Source organism: Schistocerca gregaria, chromosome 1 (genome assembly GCF_023897955.1).
Source record: "Schistocerca gregaria isolate iqSchGreg1 chromosome 1, iqSchGreg1.2, whole genome shotgun sequence".
NCBI classification, from domain to species: Eukaryota; Metazoa; Arthropoda; class Insecta; order Orthoptera; family Acrididae; genus Schistocerca; species Schistocerca gregaria.
This window is the reverse complement of record NC_064920.1, coordinates 497303922-497322505: the sequence shown is the minus strand read 5'-3', so window position 1 is coordinate 497322505 and position 18584 is coordinate 497303922. Positions and strand designations below refer to the sequence as shown.

The window sequence follows — 18584 nt, the reverse complement described above, 5'->3', positions numbered from 1 at the left end:
TTCAGGTACTTTGTTGTGAAGTGAAGCCAACAGCATCTTACTTTCCATTAGGACTGGTATCTAGATAAAGCAGAAATCATTGAGACATGAAGAACAGTAAGGAAAAACTAATGTCAAAATAAGCAATAATGCCTCCAATGACAAAGTGAAAGTCTTTTACAATAAAGTCAGCAGCATTCTTACATTTCAGCAAGAAAATTTATGGCTCACCAGAACCTGAAAAATCTGGAACTGATACTGAAACACTTAGGATGAAGGCACAGTTTAATGACAAATTTGACTGGGAAGAAATTTAACTGTCCACTTAAATCTCACACTACTTGCCTCTGAAAACTCAACTAGGGAAAAAATCCAACAATTCTGTCATTCTTAAAAGGAATTAGGTTTGTGCATAAAGTTTTAGTGTTTTGTTTCATATGGTGGTGGTTGAGTTGCTTTGTTTATTTATCAATTGTCATTTTTTTACTTGTAGTTCTTTTTTTGACTTTACATGTAATCACATGGAGATAATGAGTGGGGCTGTGGACACTAAAAAGTGGAGTGCCGAGAAGACAAATCTGAACATTTTCAACATTCTTCTGTCCAATAGAGGGACGACAGCAGAAGATGCAGCCACAAACAATTGCACGTGTGCAGAAAATGCCACTGGACAGAGCACACCAAGAAAATGGTTTTCTTGTTTTAAGGAGGATTGTTTTGATATTAGTGACACTCCATGTTCAGGAAGACTTTTGGGAGATGGTAAAGGTAATTCTAACACATTAATCCACAATGATCTCCAAAATGTACTGAAGAACCGGCAAATGTGACTCATCCCACAATCGTGCGACATCTGTATGCAATGGGAAAGGTTAAAAGATTGGGTGTATGGGTACCACATGCTCTAAGCCAAATCACAAGGCATCTCTGCTTGCTCATCATCAACTGGCTAGTGAAAAACAACCATTCCTATCCAGTATTATTATTGGTGACAAATTATCTTTATGTGAAAATAAGGAAAAGAATGGCTGAGCCCAACCAAACCAACAACTCACTGTACAAAGACTTGTGCACATCCACAAGAAATGTCATCGATTAATTGACAGGGGTTATGAAACCAAATGGCGAGGTCCTCAGTCCCACAATGTTTAAGTCATAGGAGAAAGAGGGTCTGCTAAAAGCAGACAGATCCAGTCAGGGTAGTCAAATTATAAAATAATAAACATTAAACACACAGGAAGAGACATAAAAGGCGATAATCTAAAAACTGGAGAAAAGGAGGAGAGTCATGGAGTCACAGACCGAGAAGACTTTAAAAAAGTCCGAGCCACAACCAAACTGCCCCTGCTCCAAGAATAAAGCAGAACCATACATCTGGAAAAAATAACCACTTTCACAGAGTAAATTGAGGACCAGTCCAACCACCCATGAGGAGTCTGCTAACATTTAATTTAAGGAATTGTGGAAATCTATATTTAACAAAGGGTCGAAAGAAGAGGACATTACACCAATATGTCAGATATCGATAGTCTGCCTCCACAGCCACATTGTGGGGTTGGGTCGTTACGCACAAGGAAACAATGGGCAAGCTGGGTATGAACAATGAGATCATGGGTAGCAAACCAAAGAGTGACGAGAGTAACACCCGTTGATAGCCTGCAGCCAGCTCATGGTGTGAACAAACTAAATCACTGTGGAGGGAAACCTGAGAAACAAAAAGGAGGGTCCTGTGAATGGCTAGACACACTGAACACTACATGGTCCCGGCAATAAATGGTGCTCAAAGCCAGGAGACCCACCTTATCGATTGTCTTAGAACCATCGTGTGTAAAAGATGGTGGCACCCTGTAAGGAAGGCACATAAAAGATGCCAGAAAAACCATAGAAGCAACAAAGACTAGGACCCTGGAATAGATCGGTCCTAATCTGTGGCCTAGGCACCATCAAAGGGGGTTACAGGATGAAAGAAAGGTTGCAGTCCAGTGGGTGGAGATTGAGATCTCAACAGTAAGTGAGGTGCATGCCAACTAGCAATCCCACCCATGATTGAGTGTTAGGAGACATTCCTCGTTGCTGAAGAGCACAGGGTACACAGGATGGTCAGGAAATTTGTGAATGGCAATTGTGTAAGAAACAGTTGTCTTCGTTGGAGGTGTAGATGGTGAATCCCAACTTCTGGGAGACTATCAACAGGACTAGTGTGAAACACACCAATAGCCAGACACCCCACAATGCTGGACAGGGTCAAGGAGTTTCAAAGCGGAAGAAGCTGCTGGGCCATAAACCTGACCACCATAATCTAGTCTGGACAAGACCAGAGCACAGTAATGATGGAGAAGAGTGGAGTGGTCTGCACTCCAAGATGTGTGGGCCAGAAAGCGGAGAGCATTAAATTTCCACATACATGTACTCTTGAGGAGGCTAAAGTGAAGCAGCCACGTCAGCTTGTTATCAAAAAGAAAGCCAAAGAAACAGGATTGGACTACAACATTGAGGAGCTGGTTGGCTAAATAAAATTCTGGATTGGGGATGTACCGTGGGTCAACAAAGATGCATAAACTGCATTTTGGAGGGAGAAAACGAAGCCATGGGCGGTGGCCCACACAGAGGCCCGTTGGATGGCGCCTTGGAGCTGGCGCTCAGCAGATCCTACGGAGTGGGAGCTGCACCAGATGCAAAAATCATCGACATACAATGCCAGGGTAACCAGAGGCCCAACAGAGGTCACAAGCCCATTGATGGCAATGAGGAAGAGTGGGACACTAAGCACAGAACCCTGTTGGATACCGTTCACCTGGATCTCAGGGGCACTGCGTGAAGTGTCAACTTGAACCCAGAAAAGCCAGTGAGAAAAAAATATTCAGATAAAAATCAGAAGGGGACCATGGAAGCCCCAGCCATGGAAGGTAACTAAAAATGATGGCATAAAGCCATGTCATGTGCCTTATGTAGGTCAAAGACGACGAAAAGGTGCCAGCGGTGAGTAAAAGCCTGTCAGATAGCTGATTCCAATCGGAGAAAGAACGGTTGGAGATCGCCCTGTCCAGAAGCCACACAGACAGGGACAAAAGGCATTAAGGTTTGAATACCCAATGTGATTTGAAGCTGACCATCCATTTGAGCAATTTACAAAGTACATTCATCAAGCTAATTGGGCAGTAACTGTCTAGAGTCGTCGGGTTTTTCTCAGGCTGAAGGACGAGGATAACTATACTGTCTCACCATTGTGACAGGAAAGCATCCGTGAGCCAGATGTGGTTGAAAACCCTGAGGAGCTGTTGCCTCTGGGGAACATCCAAGTGATCATCTGGTTGTGGATGGAACCTGGACCCTATTCTGTATACCGATTGGTGCAGTAGGTTAGCCTCAGTTAGTGACATTTTCGGGTCTTTATCCGAAGTTCCTGTTCAGTAAGCTTCTGAGACCTTTTACCAATCGGTCCTCCTGACGGATTTTCAACAACTGTACAGGGAGGTTTTGAATTTCGGCATGGCCCTCTTTCAGTTTGGTTTGGTTTATTTACACCTGGAATTTGTTATTTTAAACATATTGAGCTGTTTTAGCTCCAGATTTAGTGATTGTGTTACCAGGGTGTATACATGGACATGGAAAAAATTCCCGGATTTTCCCCATATTTCCCAGTTAAAAATACACTTTCTCTTGGGTCACAGTATATTTTCCTTTATCAATCCTTTGAATGGTTATGGTTTTATACACGGGCGTACAATTTCCCGCCACTTTAGAAAATGAAACTCAGAGAAAAAGACCCGCTTTGGAAATATCTGATGTGCAGCAACATGTACGCTGTGTATTTTCGTTATTACGAAAGCATACTCCATTCCACCAAACACCGCATGTTACTTTCCAAATCATTGAAATCGAGATTTCGATGCACTTTTGTACGCCGTTCGTAGCTCATGTCACGTGATCTCGCCAGCTGATATTCTGAGCATAGGACACGTGATGTAGTCAGCCAACAGCACCATCACTGTTAAGTAGCATAAACACAAACAGGGAAAATTAATAGTTTAATATACATAGTGTTGCTACAAGAAAAGAAAAGCTTTCACATATAATATTGACCTCCAAGCTGCAAGAGCAGCTAAGCTTACACATATAGTGTTGATCTTTTTTGCACGTGTCACACTAAGATATATCACAACACAAATAAGCCAGTAAGATTTTTAATAATGGCATCAATGTCCGACCTTCAAGGTTCAAAATTCTTCTTAATGGCTCGTCATGAAAGAGTTGATTATTAAATGAGAGACAAACGCTCTGATTTAATAAATTCATGGTACATTCTTGCACATAGCTCAACTTAAGTAAAAGGATATTTACTTTGAAAGAAATGCCTTTCAAACCAAAATTCGCAATATTTTCCCGCGACCTGTTAAAAGTAGGTTCATTTCAGCAATTGCCAAAGAGTGCAGATAACAGGCAACACCGTGCTTGGGTAGCTATCATGATGTAGGAAGCCCGTATGTACGTACGTACGTGTAAACACTGAAAGATCATAAATTATGTCATAAAAGAAAGAAGAGATCAGGGGATACTGCAAGAGTATCAGAATTTCTTGAACCACATTAAAATGTGCACATTTAAGACACATTCATGTATCCAGATTCCCAATGAAGTAGACCTTGACCTGATATTAAGCTTTCCTGTGTGGTTTTTGGGATGTAAATTTTCTTGGAGTACCAGTACTCTATTACATCATGTTTGGTTCTTTACTATGGCATAATACCATATTGCTAGAAAATGAAAACATGCACTTGAAATGCAGCGAACAGTTGAAACTAGCCAGTACTGTGGCAATAAACATTTGGTTTCAAATACATTGACTGCCTCTGCGAAAAAAGTTAACAGAAGTCAAATTTCTTTAGCAAACAGACAAAATAACTTCATTGTTCTGCAAGGCGATTAATGCTTGACTGCCAAAGGTGGATATAACATTTAAAAAATGGCTCTGAGCACTATGGGACTCAACTGCTGTTGTGGTCATCAGTCCCCTAGAACTTAGAACTACTTAAACCGAACTAACCTAAGGACATCTCTCAGATCCTTGCCCGAGGCAGGATTTGAACCTGCAACCGTAGTGGTCGCATGGTTCCAGACTGAAGCACCAAGAACCGCTCGGGCACACCAACCGGCAAAATAAAATATGAAACTAATGACATATTTCAGCCTTCCGTAATTATGTGAATGTGTTTTAATTCACTTGATAGCTCTCGGTCACAGATATCCTTTTTGTTTTGATTTGATGTGAGTAAACGAATTGGAAACAGCAGTCACTAAATGTAAACACGGGTCACGTGGAGACTACTCACTAACTCAGGACTGCTCAGCGCATCAGTCCCGAATCTACAATGTTTGCAAACCGGGCCAATACTAAAAAAATTGAATTTTCAAAATAAGTTAATCTGGTAGCATGCATCTTTCTGCAAAGTCAAACATAAAACATGTATTCGAGGAAATTTAAGACATTATGTGGTCTTAAGTATGCCGAAATGCAGTGCCACACCTCTTCATAAATCATTTTTCTACCACACGTCCAAACTATATTCAGGAGAGTGGAAATTGAGATGTCCTGTGGTGCCTCTCCTGTTCCCAGTCGGTTGGTTTGACAGCCTGCCCCCTCTAAAAAAATCTCGCAATTAATAGTGGATAGGGTTATTTGTAATAGAGAGAGAACAAGAACTCTCTAGAAAATCTGACCTATTTATTGCCTATTAGTTAATAACTTGCTGTTTTGTGTGACATACAATTAAATATACAATATATACAACTAATACTGACGAGATATAAGGAATTACACATTTCTTCAAACCTTAGCTCCTAGCATTTTTTCCCTCTCTTAATCTTGCTACAGCTTTACATGGCGTGCTTTCCTTTTCTTCAAAAGAATATTACTTCAAAGTTCGTCAAATGTTTTGCTACATGAATAATCGAAATGTCAATCTAATACTGAAAAAGCTGTTAATACAAATAATACCCAAGACTCTTGTGGTTTCACAATCTAATTACGTCTACTTTGTCACTGTCTGCTAGATAAAACAAAATAGGCCTTTCTAATATGGCAGCAATTTTGTAACACCAAATAAACGAGACTTTTGGCACAAATGGCCATTTTTATAACACGACAGAATATAATCCAGTAATTACCATCATCAACTTAGGAAATAGTTTCACATATCATTCATACACACCAGCTTCTCAAGCAAGAGATCGAATAATAGTATTACAAAATTTTTATGTAAATTTGGAATCATCTTATTCTGCTATAATTTGTGTGATGTCCCCATTTCTTCTCCTTGTCATCAATTCTGCAGCTGTTGCTGCCACTGTAAAAAATTTGTTCGCCGATGAACTTCATTAACCCTGCCAGAATCCTGCGACTATTTTCCGGTTAGGCATTATTACGTGTTCAAACAACATGTTTTCCGCACTACTTCCAGGATAGAACTTATGCAGCTGCTAGCCGGGGACTGTACTACTGGTCCTTAATAGTGTAGCGATCTAGTCAAAAATTGACAAATTTTCATTTTCTTTGATACACTGAGAAGATCTTTTTCACCTGTTACTCCTGTCAGTCGTTTATTTCCATCCTGGTAGTCTGAATCCATGGATTTCCCTAGTAATTATAACCACGCTGATCATTCGCAAACCCAATCAACCACATAGACAGCGATTGGCTTTCATCCGTTCGGCTTTACTCCCTCAGCTCGTATAGCCCCATCCCCTTTTGTCTGAGGAAAGTTTAGTTCTAAATGCGACGAGGTTTCTCCTGACAGACATCACGTACACTATGCATACATTCAAAAGTCAACTGATGATTCATTCAGAAATCAACTTCAAATATATTCAAAAATGTTCAAAAACCAATAGGGAAGTGTTTCAAAATCATATGAATAATTGATAGATAAACATGTGCTGGATGCTAGGTTCTTTGTCAAAAAGTTTTTTTCCTTAAGAATATGAATTTGGTGCCCCCTTCTTGCAGTAGCATCTAGCTGCGACTACTTGCCCAGCCAACATCCACATTCCTGTTGCCAGAATCAGGAGAATCTACTGCTCAAACGTGACTCAACTGTGCATGCGCATGAGCCCGAGCTTAACTGCTAAAACAAATCTAATGCAGTTGCGACTTCACGCTCATTGGAAGCAATCTGTTGTTATGAAGCAGTGCATAGTCTTCCTAAAGCCTTTGAGAAGTTTCAATTGGCAGACGCTTGCATGAGCACTGTGTGTGTGTGTGTGTGTGTGTGTGTGTGTGTCATATAAGGCGCATTTTGTTTGCAATTTAAGTTATTTTCGTTTTTCTCTCTATGTTTTATTGTTGAAGTATTATTCTGCAGTAGTGGGATACAGTAATATCCTTTGTTAGAGTATTGGTTCTTACCAGTCAAAATTACAAAAATTTAACTGAATACTAAAGCAATGAAAAATTCCTGAATTTAAAATATATCCCAGGTTTTTCCCAGATCTCTCAGGTTACTGAAGAATCTCCAGGATACAACCAGGTGAAAAGTGAGTACATAATAGACTTTTTCCTTTGTTAGAAATATGATTTGTATTGTTATTGGGAACGACAAACAGTTTCAATCAATATTCTCACTAAATACCTGTTAATTACTTGTTTAAAAATTCATTAAATTTCAAAAGGTTGGATCCGTTTTACGTGTACACATGAGTGCTAGCTGAAATTACTAGTAACTTTGCGTACTTTTTTCCGCAAATGGTTAACTTAATGATTATTGAAATGTGTTTAAAACTTATGTAACAATGTGAAGGAATTTTTTTAAGCCTGATAAAGGAAACCTTCCAAAATTTTGTGCATATATGGCTTATGTCCGCATCATTCAGCAACAAAGTCAGTCTGTCTCTCTCTCAAATGGAAATACACGGAATAAAGTGCTGGAGACAAGCAGGTTGTTGTAGCACAGTGGGTAAGGCAACAAAGTGCCGTGTCAAAAGCCATAGGTTCACATATCGCTGAGAATCAACATTTTTTCTCCTCTTTGTGTTTATAACACATTCTGAGACTTCATTAACTGTCAAAGTAAAGCATTTTCTGATATATTCGTTATTTACAGGTAAGAGCGCACTTTCTCAGTAATGAGAGTCATTTCTCGACTTCCATTATGTTTCAGAAAAGAAAGAAGAAACTGCTGGGTGTGAAATAACTGACAGTGACATACTTTTTCCAGTCAAAAATCGCAATTTCTTTCTGAAAATGTAGCAATTTCCAAGTGTGAGGTCAGGCAGGAATCTAAGAGCACAACTTAAAATTACTGTGAATGAAACTAGCAGCAATCGTCTTTATACTTTGGCCTGTCAAGTATTTAAGATCAAATCCTTAACAACAGTAAACGAATCCTTAACAGTAGACAAAGATTAAAGATTCCCACCACAATATTTTAGACTATACCATATATGAAACATTCTGATTCATCAGATGCAAGTTATAAACTACAATGAACTTCTATAACCGCACTCGCCACACACTCTCAAAAAGACTTTTCAATTTTGTTTTTACGACCAAATCAATAATATATCATATGGGGAAGTAGGCTACTTAATCATCTGAATTTCTAGGAGTGGGGTACAACCACATTCAGTGTATGTTCTTAATTCTTTGACACTAACAATTTTTCTGGTTCGTGGAGATGTGTTCCACCTATGCAACTAACTGAAGGCAGTTTATTGTCATAAGCATTTCGCTTTTTTTATTTGTGAAGCATCTTCACAATAAGATAGCAATAAAGAAACTGCCTTCTAATTAGTTGCATAGACGAACAAGACCTCCATGAATTTTGAAACAACCACGGAACGACAAAAAAAAACAGAAAAATGATGAATTCTTAGAGTTTCTATAAAGGTATTTGTACAATGTGGTACTACACTCCATTCTTAAGTCCTATCACAAAACAGAAAATCCAAAACAAGATGATGTGAATGAGAATAAAATGACAATATTGACATTTTCAAGAACACTGTCAATATTACATCGTTATCATGCATTCATGGAAGCACGTGGTCAGTGAAATTTGCACAGCATTAAATCACACATTTTGGTACTGTGAAGAATAGCATGCCTGTGTCAGCAGCTAGCCGCTTTGAATTCGTGCCACTGTCACGCTGCAGTGCACATGCACGTGTCTCGAGGCAGATTACTTTTGACTGGTTGGCACGCAGAGAACTAACAATAGCGTTTCAGTTCCCTAGGACCGTTCGGCATTCTTACGAAATGCTTACAGAATAATGTTGGGGCTCTCCTTCGAAAACAATACTTTTCAGTGCACTGGAGTACCGAACCAATCGGCAAAATGGTGGAAAAATACAGAATAGGCCTTTGTCTATTTAAGTGCTAAGAGCCTGCAAGAATTCCCACTCAGTGAAGGATGCATTCTTGGGTTTAACATGGTATGGGATGAAACGGGGGTCTGTTCAACTCTGCATTTCTGCTGGAGAAAGGTATTAATGTAGGAAGAGGATGATGCCACCGCAAAGTGTGTCGCGAGGTGTTCCACAAAGACCAATGGATCAGTGCACAGGGCACCCTGGAGTTTTAGGCCCTGAACAGTCTACTGTTGCTGGCAGCCCAGAAGGTTAAGGAGTTTGGACCATACCTGCGATGAAGAGGCATACGTCCCAGGGAGGAAACATTGCACTCCCAGCATTCCTTTTTACTCCGCTTAATAAGGTAATGAGCCCTAACACGGGGACACTTAAACGTGAGCAAGGTGGCCAGTGAAGGCTGTCAAATCACTGCAGCACCTGTCAGCAGTCCTTGACAGCAACTACATCTTCCTTGGTCCACCACAGTACCGGTTGATAGGGACAGCAATACCAGCAGCATGAATAATAGTGGCACAGATGCCTTGCAGTGTCAAAGTGGACAGCAGACATATATGAAGACCAATTGGCCCTGCAGAATGCCCAAAGTAGGGGTCTGCCTGGTGGCAGCAGGGTAATGATTATCACCAGAAAGTGGTCACTGTCACTAAGGTCATCATGGGACAAAAAACAAGACCTATCAGAATGTGTGCTTATCACATCAGGGCAGTGACTGAGTAAGGGACGTTTGTGTGAACCAACAACCGTAGAGCTGCTATCAACAAACTAATGGCAACAGAGCAATCCCATGGCCAATTGGAGCCTTTGGCACCAAGTTCCTGTAGTTTGAAAATGGTGCACTGTCAACCTACACAACATAAGTAATTTTGGTTCCTACTGGCATAAGCTATCCAGAGTTAAAATTTCACGACTTTTCTCCATCCTGTATGATTGATGACTAAAATATCTTAAGTGTATCTTAGGTGTTTAATAAACTTATGAAAAAAATGCTACTAATGTATGCACCAATCCGAATTTTTTCACAGAAGTTAATGTGCTGACAAATACAAAGAAATGTATGTCTGAAGTATTGTGATTATTTCATATGTGAAGTACATAAAATAAAAATACAGCATACATACCATCAGATCACAGAAATAATAATTATCCGTTACCTACACTACTTCCTCTACAAGCCATCTCAGTGTGTGGCAGAGGATGCTTTGTGTATCAGTGACACTTCCCCTATTCTTCTGACACTTCCCGAAACATATGACCTTGGAACTTCAATAATAGATCACACTGTGAAGCATAAGGTAGTCCTTGCAACAGGTCTCAAGCTGCGACACTGTCGCAAATAAAACAGTGACCTGTATATACAATAAGTTTTATTTAATTTGCATCTATGGTCACAAACTTTTTGTTAACAGATTACCGGTTTCAGTCTATAATGACCGTCATCAGATCTGTTTTATAAAAACAAAGTCCTAATGTATTGAAGTCATAGCGGCATAGTCAATTCCATTTACACATTTGACAATGCCACTATAGCTTCAGTACATCAGGACTGTTTTTATAAAACAGATTTGATGATGGTCATTATAGACTGAAACCTGTAAACTGTTAACAAAAAGTTTGTGGCCATAGATGTAAATTAAAGGAAACTTGCAGCATGTATCACTGGAATCGGCTCTGTGATGCTTTTGTGCTCACCAACGAACCTGTAATGAAATGTGACCTGCTCTTTGGATCTTCTCTGTTCTGTATCAATCTGGTATGGTACAGATCCCTGATTGACAATCAATATTCGAAGTATTAAACAAGTGTTTTGTAGGCTACCTCCTTTGTTGATTGACTATTTCCTGAGGATTCCTCCAATGAATGTCAGTCTGCCATCTGTCCTGCCCACAAGTAATTTTATGTGGTCATTCCACTTTCGATTACTCCATATACATACCCCTACATATTTTGTGGAAGTAACTGCTTCCAGTGATTTTTACGCAATTGGGTAATTGTACAATGAAGGGTCCTGCCTATGATGAAAATGTTATTTATTTATACTTAAGATTAATTGCCACTCCAATCATCAAGCCTCCAGTACTGATGTGTGTGTACGAACAGGATCATCTGCAAAAAGACTCGTGGAACTTCCAGCATTACCTTTAAGGTAATTTACATATATTGTGAAATGTAATGGCGCTGTGACACTGTTGGGAAACTACCAGAGCTATACTTTCAACTCTGAAGGCCTCTCTCCTTTGAGAATGAAATACTGTGTTCTGTTTGCTAAAAAGTGTTCAGTCACACCATTCATCTAATATTCTGTACACATTTTGTTCATTAGGCAGCAGTGTTTAATTTTATTGAATGACTTCCTGTAATCAATGAAACCAGTGTCTACCTGTGTGACTATCAATTGCTTTCTGAGTCTTGTGGGCAATCAGAGCAAACTGGGTTTCACACAATTATTTTCCAAGACTATGTTCATTTCTAAAAATGATATTTTCAGCCTCCAGAAACTTAACACACAAGCTAAAATATGTTTCAAAATTCCGCAACACTCATCAAGAGATATTAGCCTATAGTTTTGTGCACCTGTTCAATGCTCCTCCTTGGAAACTGGAAAAACTTGTGCTTTTTTACCAATCATTAGGAACATTTGTCTTCTGTAGAGATCTACAATACACTACAGTTACTAGATTCACATTTTTTCATATACTCTATGTAGAACTGAACCAATACCCGACAAACTGATAGTTAAGTAACAATCAGCACCTACCATTTGTGGAATTGGAATTATTCCATTATTGAAATCTGACACTCATTTTGCAAACAGATGGAATAGTTGTCATGGCTGACTTTGTCAAGAATTTCAACAATTCTCTGGGAATATCATCATTACCAGGTGCCTAGTTTCAACAAACATCTTTCCATGTCCCACCAAATTCTCACTATCACTTCAAATGACACATTACCTCTTCCCTTTCTGTAACACCAAGTTTCTTTTGTTTAACATACTTCTTTCAGTATTCCCTTCTTTGCTTAGCTCCAATTTTCTAAGCTCTTGATATTCACATATCTCCAGAATCTTGAAAGATCCTCAATAAGAAAATCAAATATTCAGAAGTTAACTAAAAGAACTTTTGAAAGTTTTTTTTTTAAAAAAAAGCCTATGACTGATGACAGTAGCAGAAATAATCCTTACAGTAATAAATTAGTATTCAAAGATTGTTTTAAGAAACATTGGTGTAGTCTGTTTCAAACAATTTATATTACAGTAAATACCAATCACTAACCGTACTGAATGGTTTGTTGATGTTCCTTTTCTTCAGGAGATACGCATTGTTGTTCCGGATGATCATCCATGATAAATGAGAAGACATTTTACTTCACCTGAAAAGAATTTTAAGTTTAAAGTGTTCAGAATGTTATAACAGGTAATATGCAGTCATTTCACAATTAAGCTGGCAACAGAAATTTTCTTCAACACAAATGTTCTATTTTGAGTGTCAATACTTTGAAATTTTAAATTACATGAATATTTCTGGTACATGAGTTATGAAGGTCAAATGTAAATACATTCAGGCAGGAGATTTAAGCTTCCCCAAAGAAACAGTTCCACAATACAAATGCAGTACAGTGAAGTTAAAAAGAGGAATTGCCTTGCTTATTGTAACCGGTACAATTCTCCCTAATGTTAACAACAGGCTAGTTTCATACACGAAAGATTCTGGGAGAATTTCAGGGTGGATTTCGGCCTAATAGGTCAATAACAGATCACATATTTGTGTTGAGGCAAATACATTAAAGTGTACGAGTATAATATTCATCTTCATAACCTCTATGTACACTTCAAGTCGGCCTTCAACAGTCTTGATAGGGCAGAAAAGCTAAATTATTTGCTAGTACTTAATATACCATCTATGTATGTTTCCCCTTATACAAACAACATTAGCTGATCCGGAGCTGCAGCACAGGTGAATGGCAAATTCAGTAAATGTCAAGTCAACCCACAAATGTGCACATGCTGATGTAGCAATATTAGAGGAGTTTCACTAGAGACAATAAGTGCTGAGAGAACTCACCCTATCCAGTTCTTGTTATTAATGAAATGAAGACCAAGTAAGTGAATTTCACCACAAAGTAAAATAATTTGGATTAACTATCAGCTGCTGGTTTCAATTTTTAACATATGCAGAGATGACTGGGATCTAATCTTAACAGGGCAAATCCCATGTCAATCAAAAATGTTACATAAGCAGTAATAGATATTTCTGCACATTTAACTTTTTGGTATTTACTAGGTTGTTAGACAAACTTCAATTTTACATGGTCATAATCAGGCCAGTTGTAACCTACAGATGTTAAACATTGACAAGGACTGATGAACAGCAGCTCAGGATATTTTAATGCTGGGTTCTGCACAAGATATATGTGAAGTTCAGGATAACAATGATTTCTGGAGTTCTAGAACAATGAGCTGGATCACTTAATACAAAATGACATTTTTTTAAGACTAATAAAAAGTGGGAGAAGACTAGCATGGACATTGGACGAACTAATGTTTCTGAATGACTGCCACCTGGAAGAAAACAAATGCCACAAAAGAATTTGACACAAAAAGGAAAGAGACATAAAATCTCTTAGAGCTTTGAAGAAGGCAGAGAGCTGCACTAGAGAGCAAAATATATTAAACTTTAAGAGGCAAAGACCGATGCAGGGTTGTATTGCCATGAAAATTAGATTAATAAGGCAAGTTCAGTTCATGAACATATACAAAAAAAGTGATGCTGTCATCAATTTGAAGGGTGCTCTGGACACCACATTGCCTTTATTAGACATGGTTATATTATAATGGGTAGGCAGTTAATTTACTCCAACTCACTTAACCAGGCAATTACAACACTAATGGGAATTGCAAAATAACATGGAGAACACCACATTTTCTGGTGCATATTACATACCCAACTGTTCATGTAAAATGAAGCTATAGAGGTACAGGGTATACATTAAAATCTTACACTGCAATAAGGAAAGCCAGTTTCTTTCACAGAATGGGAAATCACAGAGGTGTGAGCTGCAGTTACTTGATAAACAGGTGGTAAGAGGTATATAGAGAAACTTCTGAAGAGTCCAGCCAACAAATTCACTCAAAAATATAAAATCATAACATATATGGGTCCAGAGCAACAACAGCACAGATTTTTCCAGGCACACAGATCTCACAACAGAAACAAAGCTTTTCCTCACAAGAAAAGTTATTCAAACTTCACTTATCTCAGCCTATAGTACAGCATGTTAAACCTCCATATTTCCTTCACACAACAGCCATATGAAAATGTCTTTATTCCCACATAATACCAATGACAACCACAGTTCTTTTCTACAGCATCAGACAAAGACAATTTAAATCTGAACACACTTCTGATTTCATTTCCATTACACAACTGTTTAGTTCAAATGAAGAAAGAAGAAAATACTGTTCATCTACTGCATATTTTCAAATTTATATTCAGAACAATTTATTCCAAGAACTCATTGTGCAGTTAAGACTAATACTGTAGCCAGTTCGGCAAGGATTACTTTCACACACTGTAGCTGCCAAATATACCATGGCTCAACAGAAGTGTCCGATTCCACCCGTCTGCTTTGAGCCCTGATGTTAGTGTTGTGTGTGACATTCCAGTGCGGAGATCATGATTTTGTTGAATTTGTAGATGTCATCTTGTGTTTGATGGCGTCGTGTGTATGTGTGTGTGAATAACTATACACCAACCAGCCACAATTTTTGAACAAAAAATGTAAAAACACTGATCACAAGTACAGCTACATGCATGCGTCGAGAGGCTACTGAACAATTTTTTTGAAATTGAAGTGTATGTTTAGCGGGGTGGGGTGGAAAAGTAACAAACTATTTACACTATAAAACTTATGCACTGCAGGCTACTGTTTTGAAAATCCATAACAGTCTGGTAAATGGAGCACCATATCAGGCAAGGTGACGTTAAGAATTTACCATACTGCATCTACTGGACATTATACAGTTTTCAACACATTCAACACTCTACGAGGTAATTCATGCATTGAATAAGAAAATTGGGACTAATTAACAGAAATGGAAAGGTTCTAATCGCAGCAGAAACACGTTTACATTTACTATACACTTTCTGGCATCCTACAGAAAACATATCTGATAGCACTAGCCACCAGCAATAATTTTCCACCAGTGGATATTGGCACTCTGTTAGAAAATAGCGTCATATGGATATTTCCATTCAGCGCGCGTAATCATCCACAGAGAGGGGCTCATGTTCAATAATACAAACAATCTTTGATTAGTTAATCTGTTTCGTATAATCAGGAACACTGCATTACATAGGCTGTATTCGAAAAAAAATATTAATAAATTATAAAATTTCGAAATTAATGCTATGCTTTGCTGTGATTCTCAAGTCGGTTTAAACAGAAAGCCTGTAAACCGCAACAACAAGATTTTAAACAATTTCCGATATTTACCGATCAAAACCTAGACCACAAGGTTTTTAAAATTACACCCATTATAATCTTTTAATAATCATGAATTAACAGATGTCACACCATGAGCCTGCACTAACCTGATTACAGAAATTTTAAATTACTGCAAGAGTCTACTGATGTTCAATAGACTGTTTTACCACCCCAATGATGATGAATAAGCATAAGAGAAATAATATGAGGACAATAAGGTAAGTACATAAGTAATTATTAGGGCGGGGGGAGGAGGGGATCGGAGAGTCGGTTAAGATATAATTAACACGAGGGGGGGGGGGGGGGGGGAGCGGATCGTCGGTTAATATATAATTAACAACACGACGAAGGGCTACACGTAAGAGGAACTTACGTTCACAAATATACCAACTAAAGCAACTGAAAAGTGTCAACAGTACCTGCAACCAGAGGCTTTCGAACAAATACAACACCAAAAAGTGCACACCAAAACTATGAATAAAATTAAGACGATAGATTGCAAAGCTACAGTATAAATGATAAGATACGAACACACTTTGTGCCACCTCCGAGTAAAACAAATAAGTAGAGCAATGTGTAACAAAATATTTCACACACGTGTATAAAAATTGCTACCGCATTCTACTTACACACACTTGATTAATAGACTCAACAATCCCTATTACATGAAAAATAACATGTACTTATATATCACGTACTATTACAACCAAGCTTCTTTACAACTAATTACTTATAAAATTTGTATCTACATAACAAATAGACCACATGCATAAATACTTACCTCACCACCACACTCCCTGACGGAAACGGAAGAACAATTATGCCGCAACATCGCAGTGGTGGTCAAAATTCACTTTGGCCAAAGAGAACACAACCGACACGAAATGCAATGACGTGTCCCAATGATCTTCAATTGGTGTTTCCCCAGTTCATAGACGATCAACAATATTGTCAAACTCTCAATACATTGACCGTCTGAGGTCATATATTGGCTTCTTGTCAGTACCGGAAATATTGATGAGCAGTATTGATGGACTTCAAAATAATCTCAGTAAGGAACGTGTGATGTCAAATATTGACGGTTCGACAATATTCTTCATTCGGATGTTGAGAGAGCTTCAGGAACCAGCCACACGATGTTAGTGTGGACGGTTTATTTTTTTCAGTTCGCAGTTGTATATGTCATACATCGGATACCATTTTTAAGCAGTCTTTTAACAAAAAAGAATTTTAATAGGGCTATGCATGAGTAATAATTGTATATGCACTTTGAGACGCTTAAAGGGGGATTCTCTATGAGAGTCCTCCTTTCATTCACTGGAACATATTAAACAGATTGTTGTGTTACGTTACAGTTTTGAAAAAACGGCCCCATTTCGAAAAATACGTCAAATATGCAGTGACAAGTACGACGTCTTCGAAATGCTTGTCAGTTTCACCAAATTATCACAAAGCATAAAAAAGAGTTTTACGCTGATTCCCTGAACAGGTCCTTGCCAAGCAGATATAGCTACTTCACACGTTTCCACAGAAATTGATTACATGTGCTAGCTGATATTACAGAACTAAACTTCTTGCATTAATTGGCCTTGTCTATCGCCAGACATTTCGAAGTTAATCCCAATGTCTTATAGAATGCGACTGCCTCTCTCATTAATGTATTTTGCTTCTGTTCGAACTCGTATCGATACTGGTAACTTGTCATACGGTGCAGAACTCAGCGGAAAATAATTTATGAAATCTTTCTCATCCGTGATTACGCTTTCAGACGGCAAATTAGCATGTGACCAGATGCTCATTCTTTCAACCAATCTCGGACCCATTTTCTCTTCTTCGTTGTTTTCTGTTGCTTAGAAGTTCTCTGCTGTAGGTTCAAATCATATCTGCACAGACGTGTTGGAGGATGTGAACAGGACGTCGCCGCAAATCTAGTGCTAAAACATGTTTGAGTCAGCTGTTTGTTCAGTCAGGTGCTTCTCGTATGTGGGTGTAGAGTGAATTTTAAAATAGCAGATGCACACCAGGGTTCTAGATAGTTCGTTGTCGAATTTATCGAAAACTATAGGAGTCCTACATGTTTGTGGGAAATTAAACACAAGGAATATAGCAATAGGCATAAGAATGCAACTCCTTCTAAAATGCTTTGACAAGGAAATTACGAGAGGTTCACCGAATGACAAGCAGGGAAACGATATATAACAATGGTTAATAAACAAAAAATTGTTGCAGACTGTTTACTAAAAACACCTTAGCATAATAACGAAATCCATTCGATCTGCTGCAGGTAGGTTGATAGCTTACTTTCACTCAGTACTGTCCTACATCATAATGTAATGTGAGTAGTGACACTGTAGGACAAAAGTAGACTTTATTGTTCTACAGACCTTAGTTATTATTATTATACTTCCAGTACTAACTAGTATAATTTGTGGTTTATACCAAGAGTGATTTAGAGATGAATTGTACATTTCCCTACTGCAGTACTACAAGTAGAACTTTCGATATATCAGTCCCTGTCTAAAGTTCAGGATGGAATTAAGTACTTTTTGTATTCTACTAGGAGCGTCAAAAGATAATTATATGTTTGTAAATTTCATTCCCCAATAATTACACCAGTTTTCAAGCGTGCCCTGCAATTCCTAAAGTAAATTTATGTGAGAAAACTGCTTTGCTTAAGCAGCCACTGTTTAGACAAATTTTGCCTGCCTTTCTGCTTCTGAGATTTTGTTTGTTTTTTTGCAGCGTAAGTTGTGAAACCG

General features: G+C 38.4%; 1 protein-coding gene across 1 annotated transcript in view; it reads right to left on the bottom strand.

Annotated features, from left to right (window-relative positions):
• The window catches only part of LOC126353946 (60S ribosomal protein L28), a 21696-nt gene extending 4852 nt beyond the window's left edge, over window positions 1–16844 (bottom strand). The window contains exons 1-2 of the mRNA XM_050003240.1: window positions 16607–16844; window positions 12615–12711 (exon numbers count right to left, since the gene is read on the bottom strand). Of these exons, the coding sequence (XP_049859197.1) occupies window positions 12615–12701 (87 nt within the window). The 5' untranslated portion in view covers window positions 12702–12711; window positions 16607–16844. The remainder of the gene's footprint in view (window positions 1–12614; window positions 12712–16606) is intronic.
• Window positions 16845–18584: the final 1740 nt, after the last annotated feature.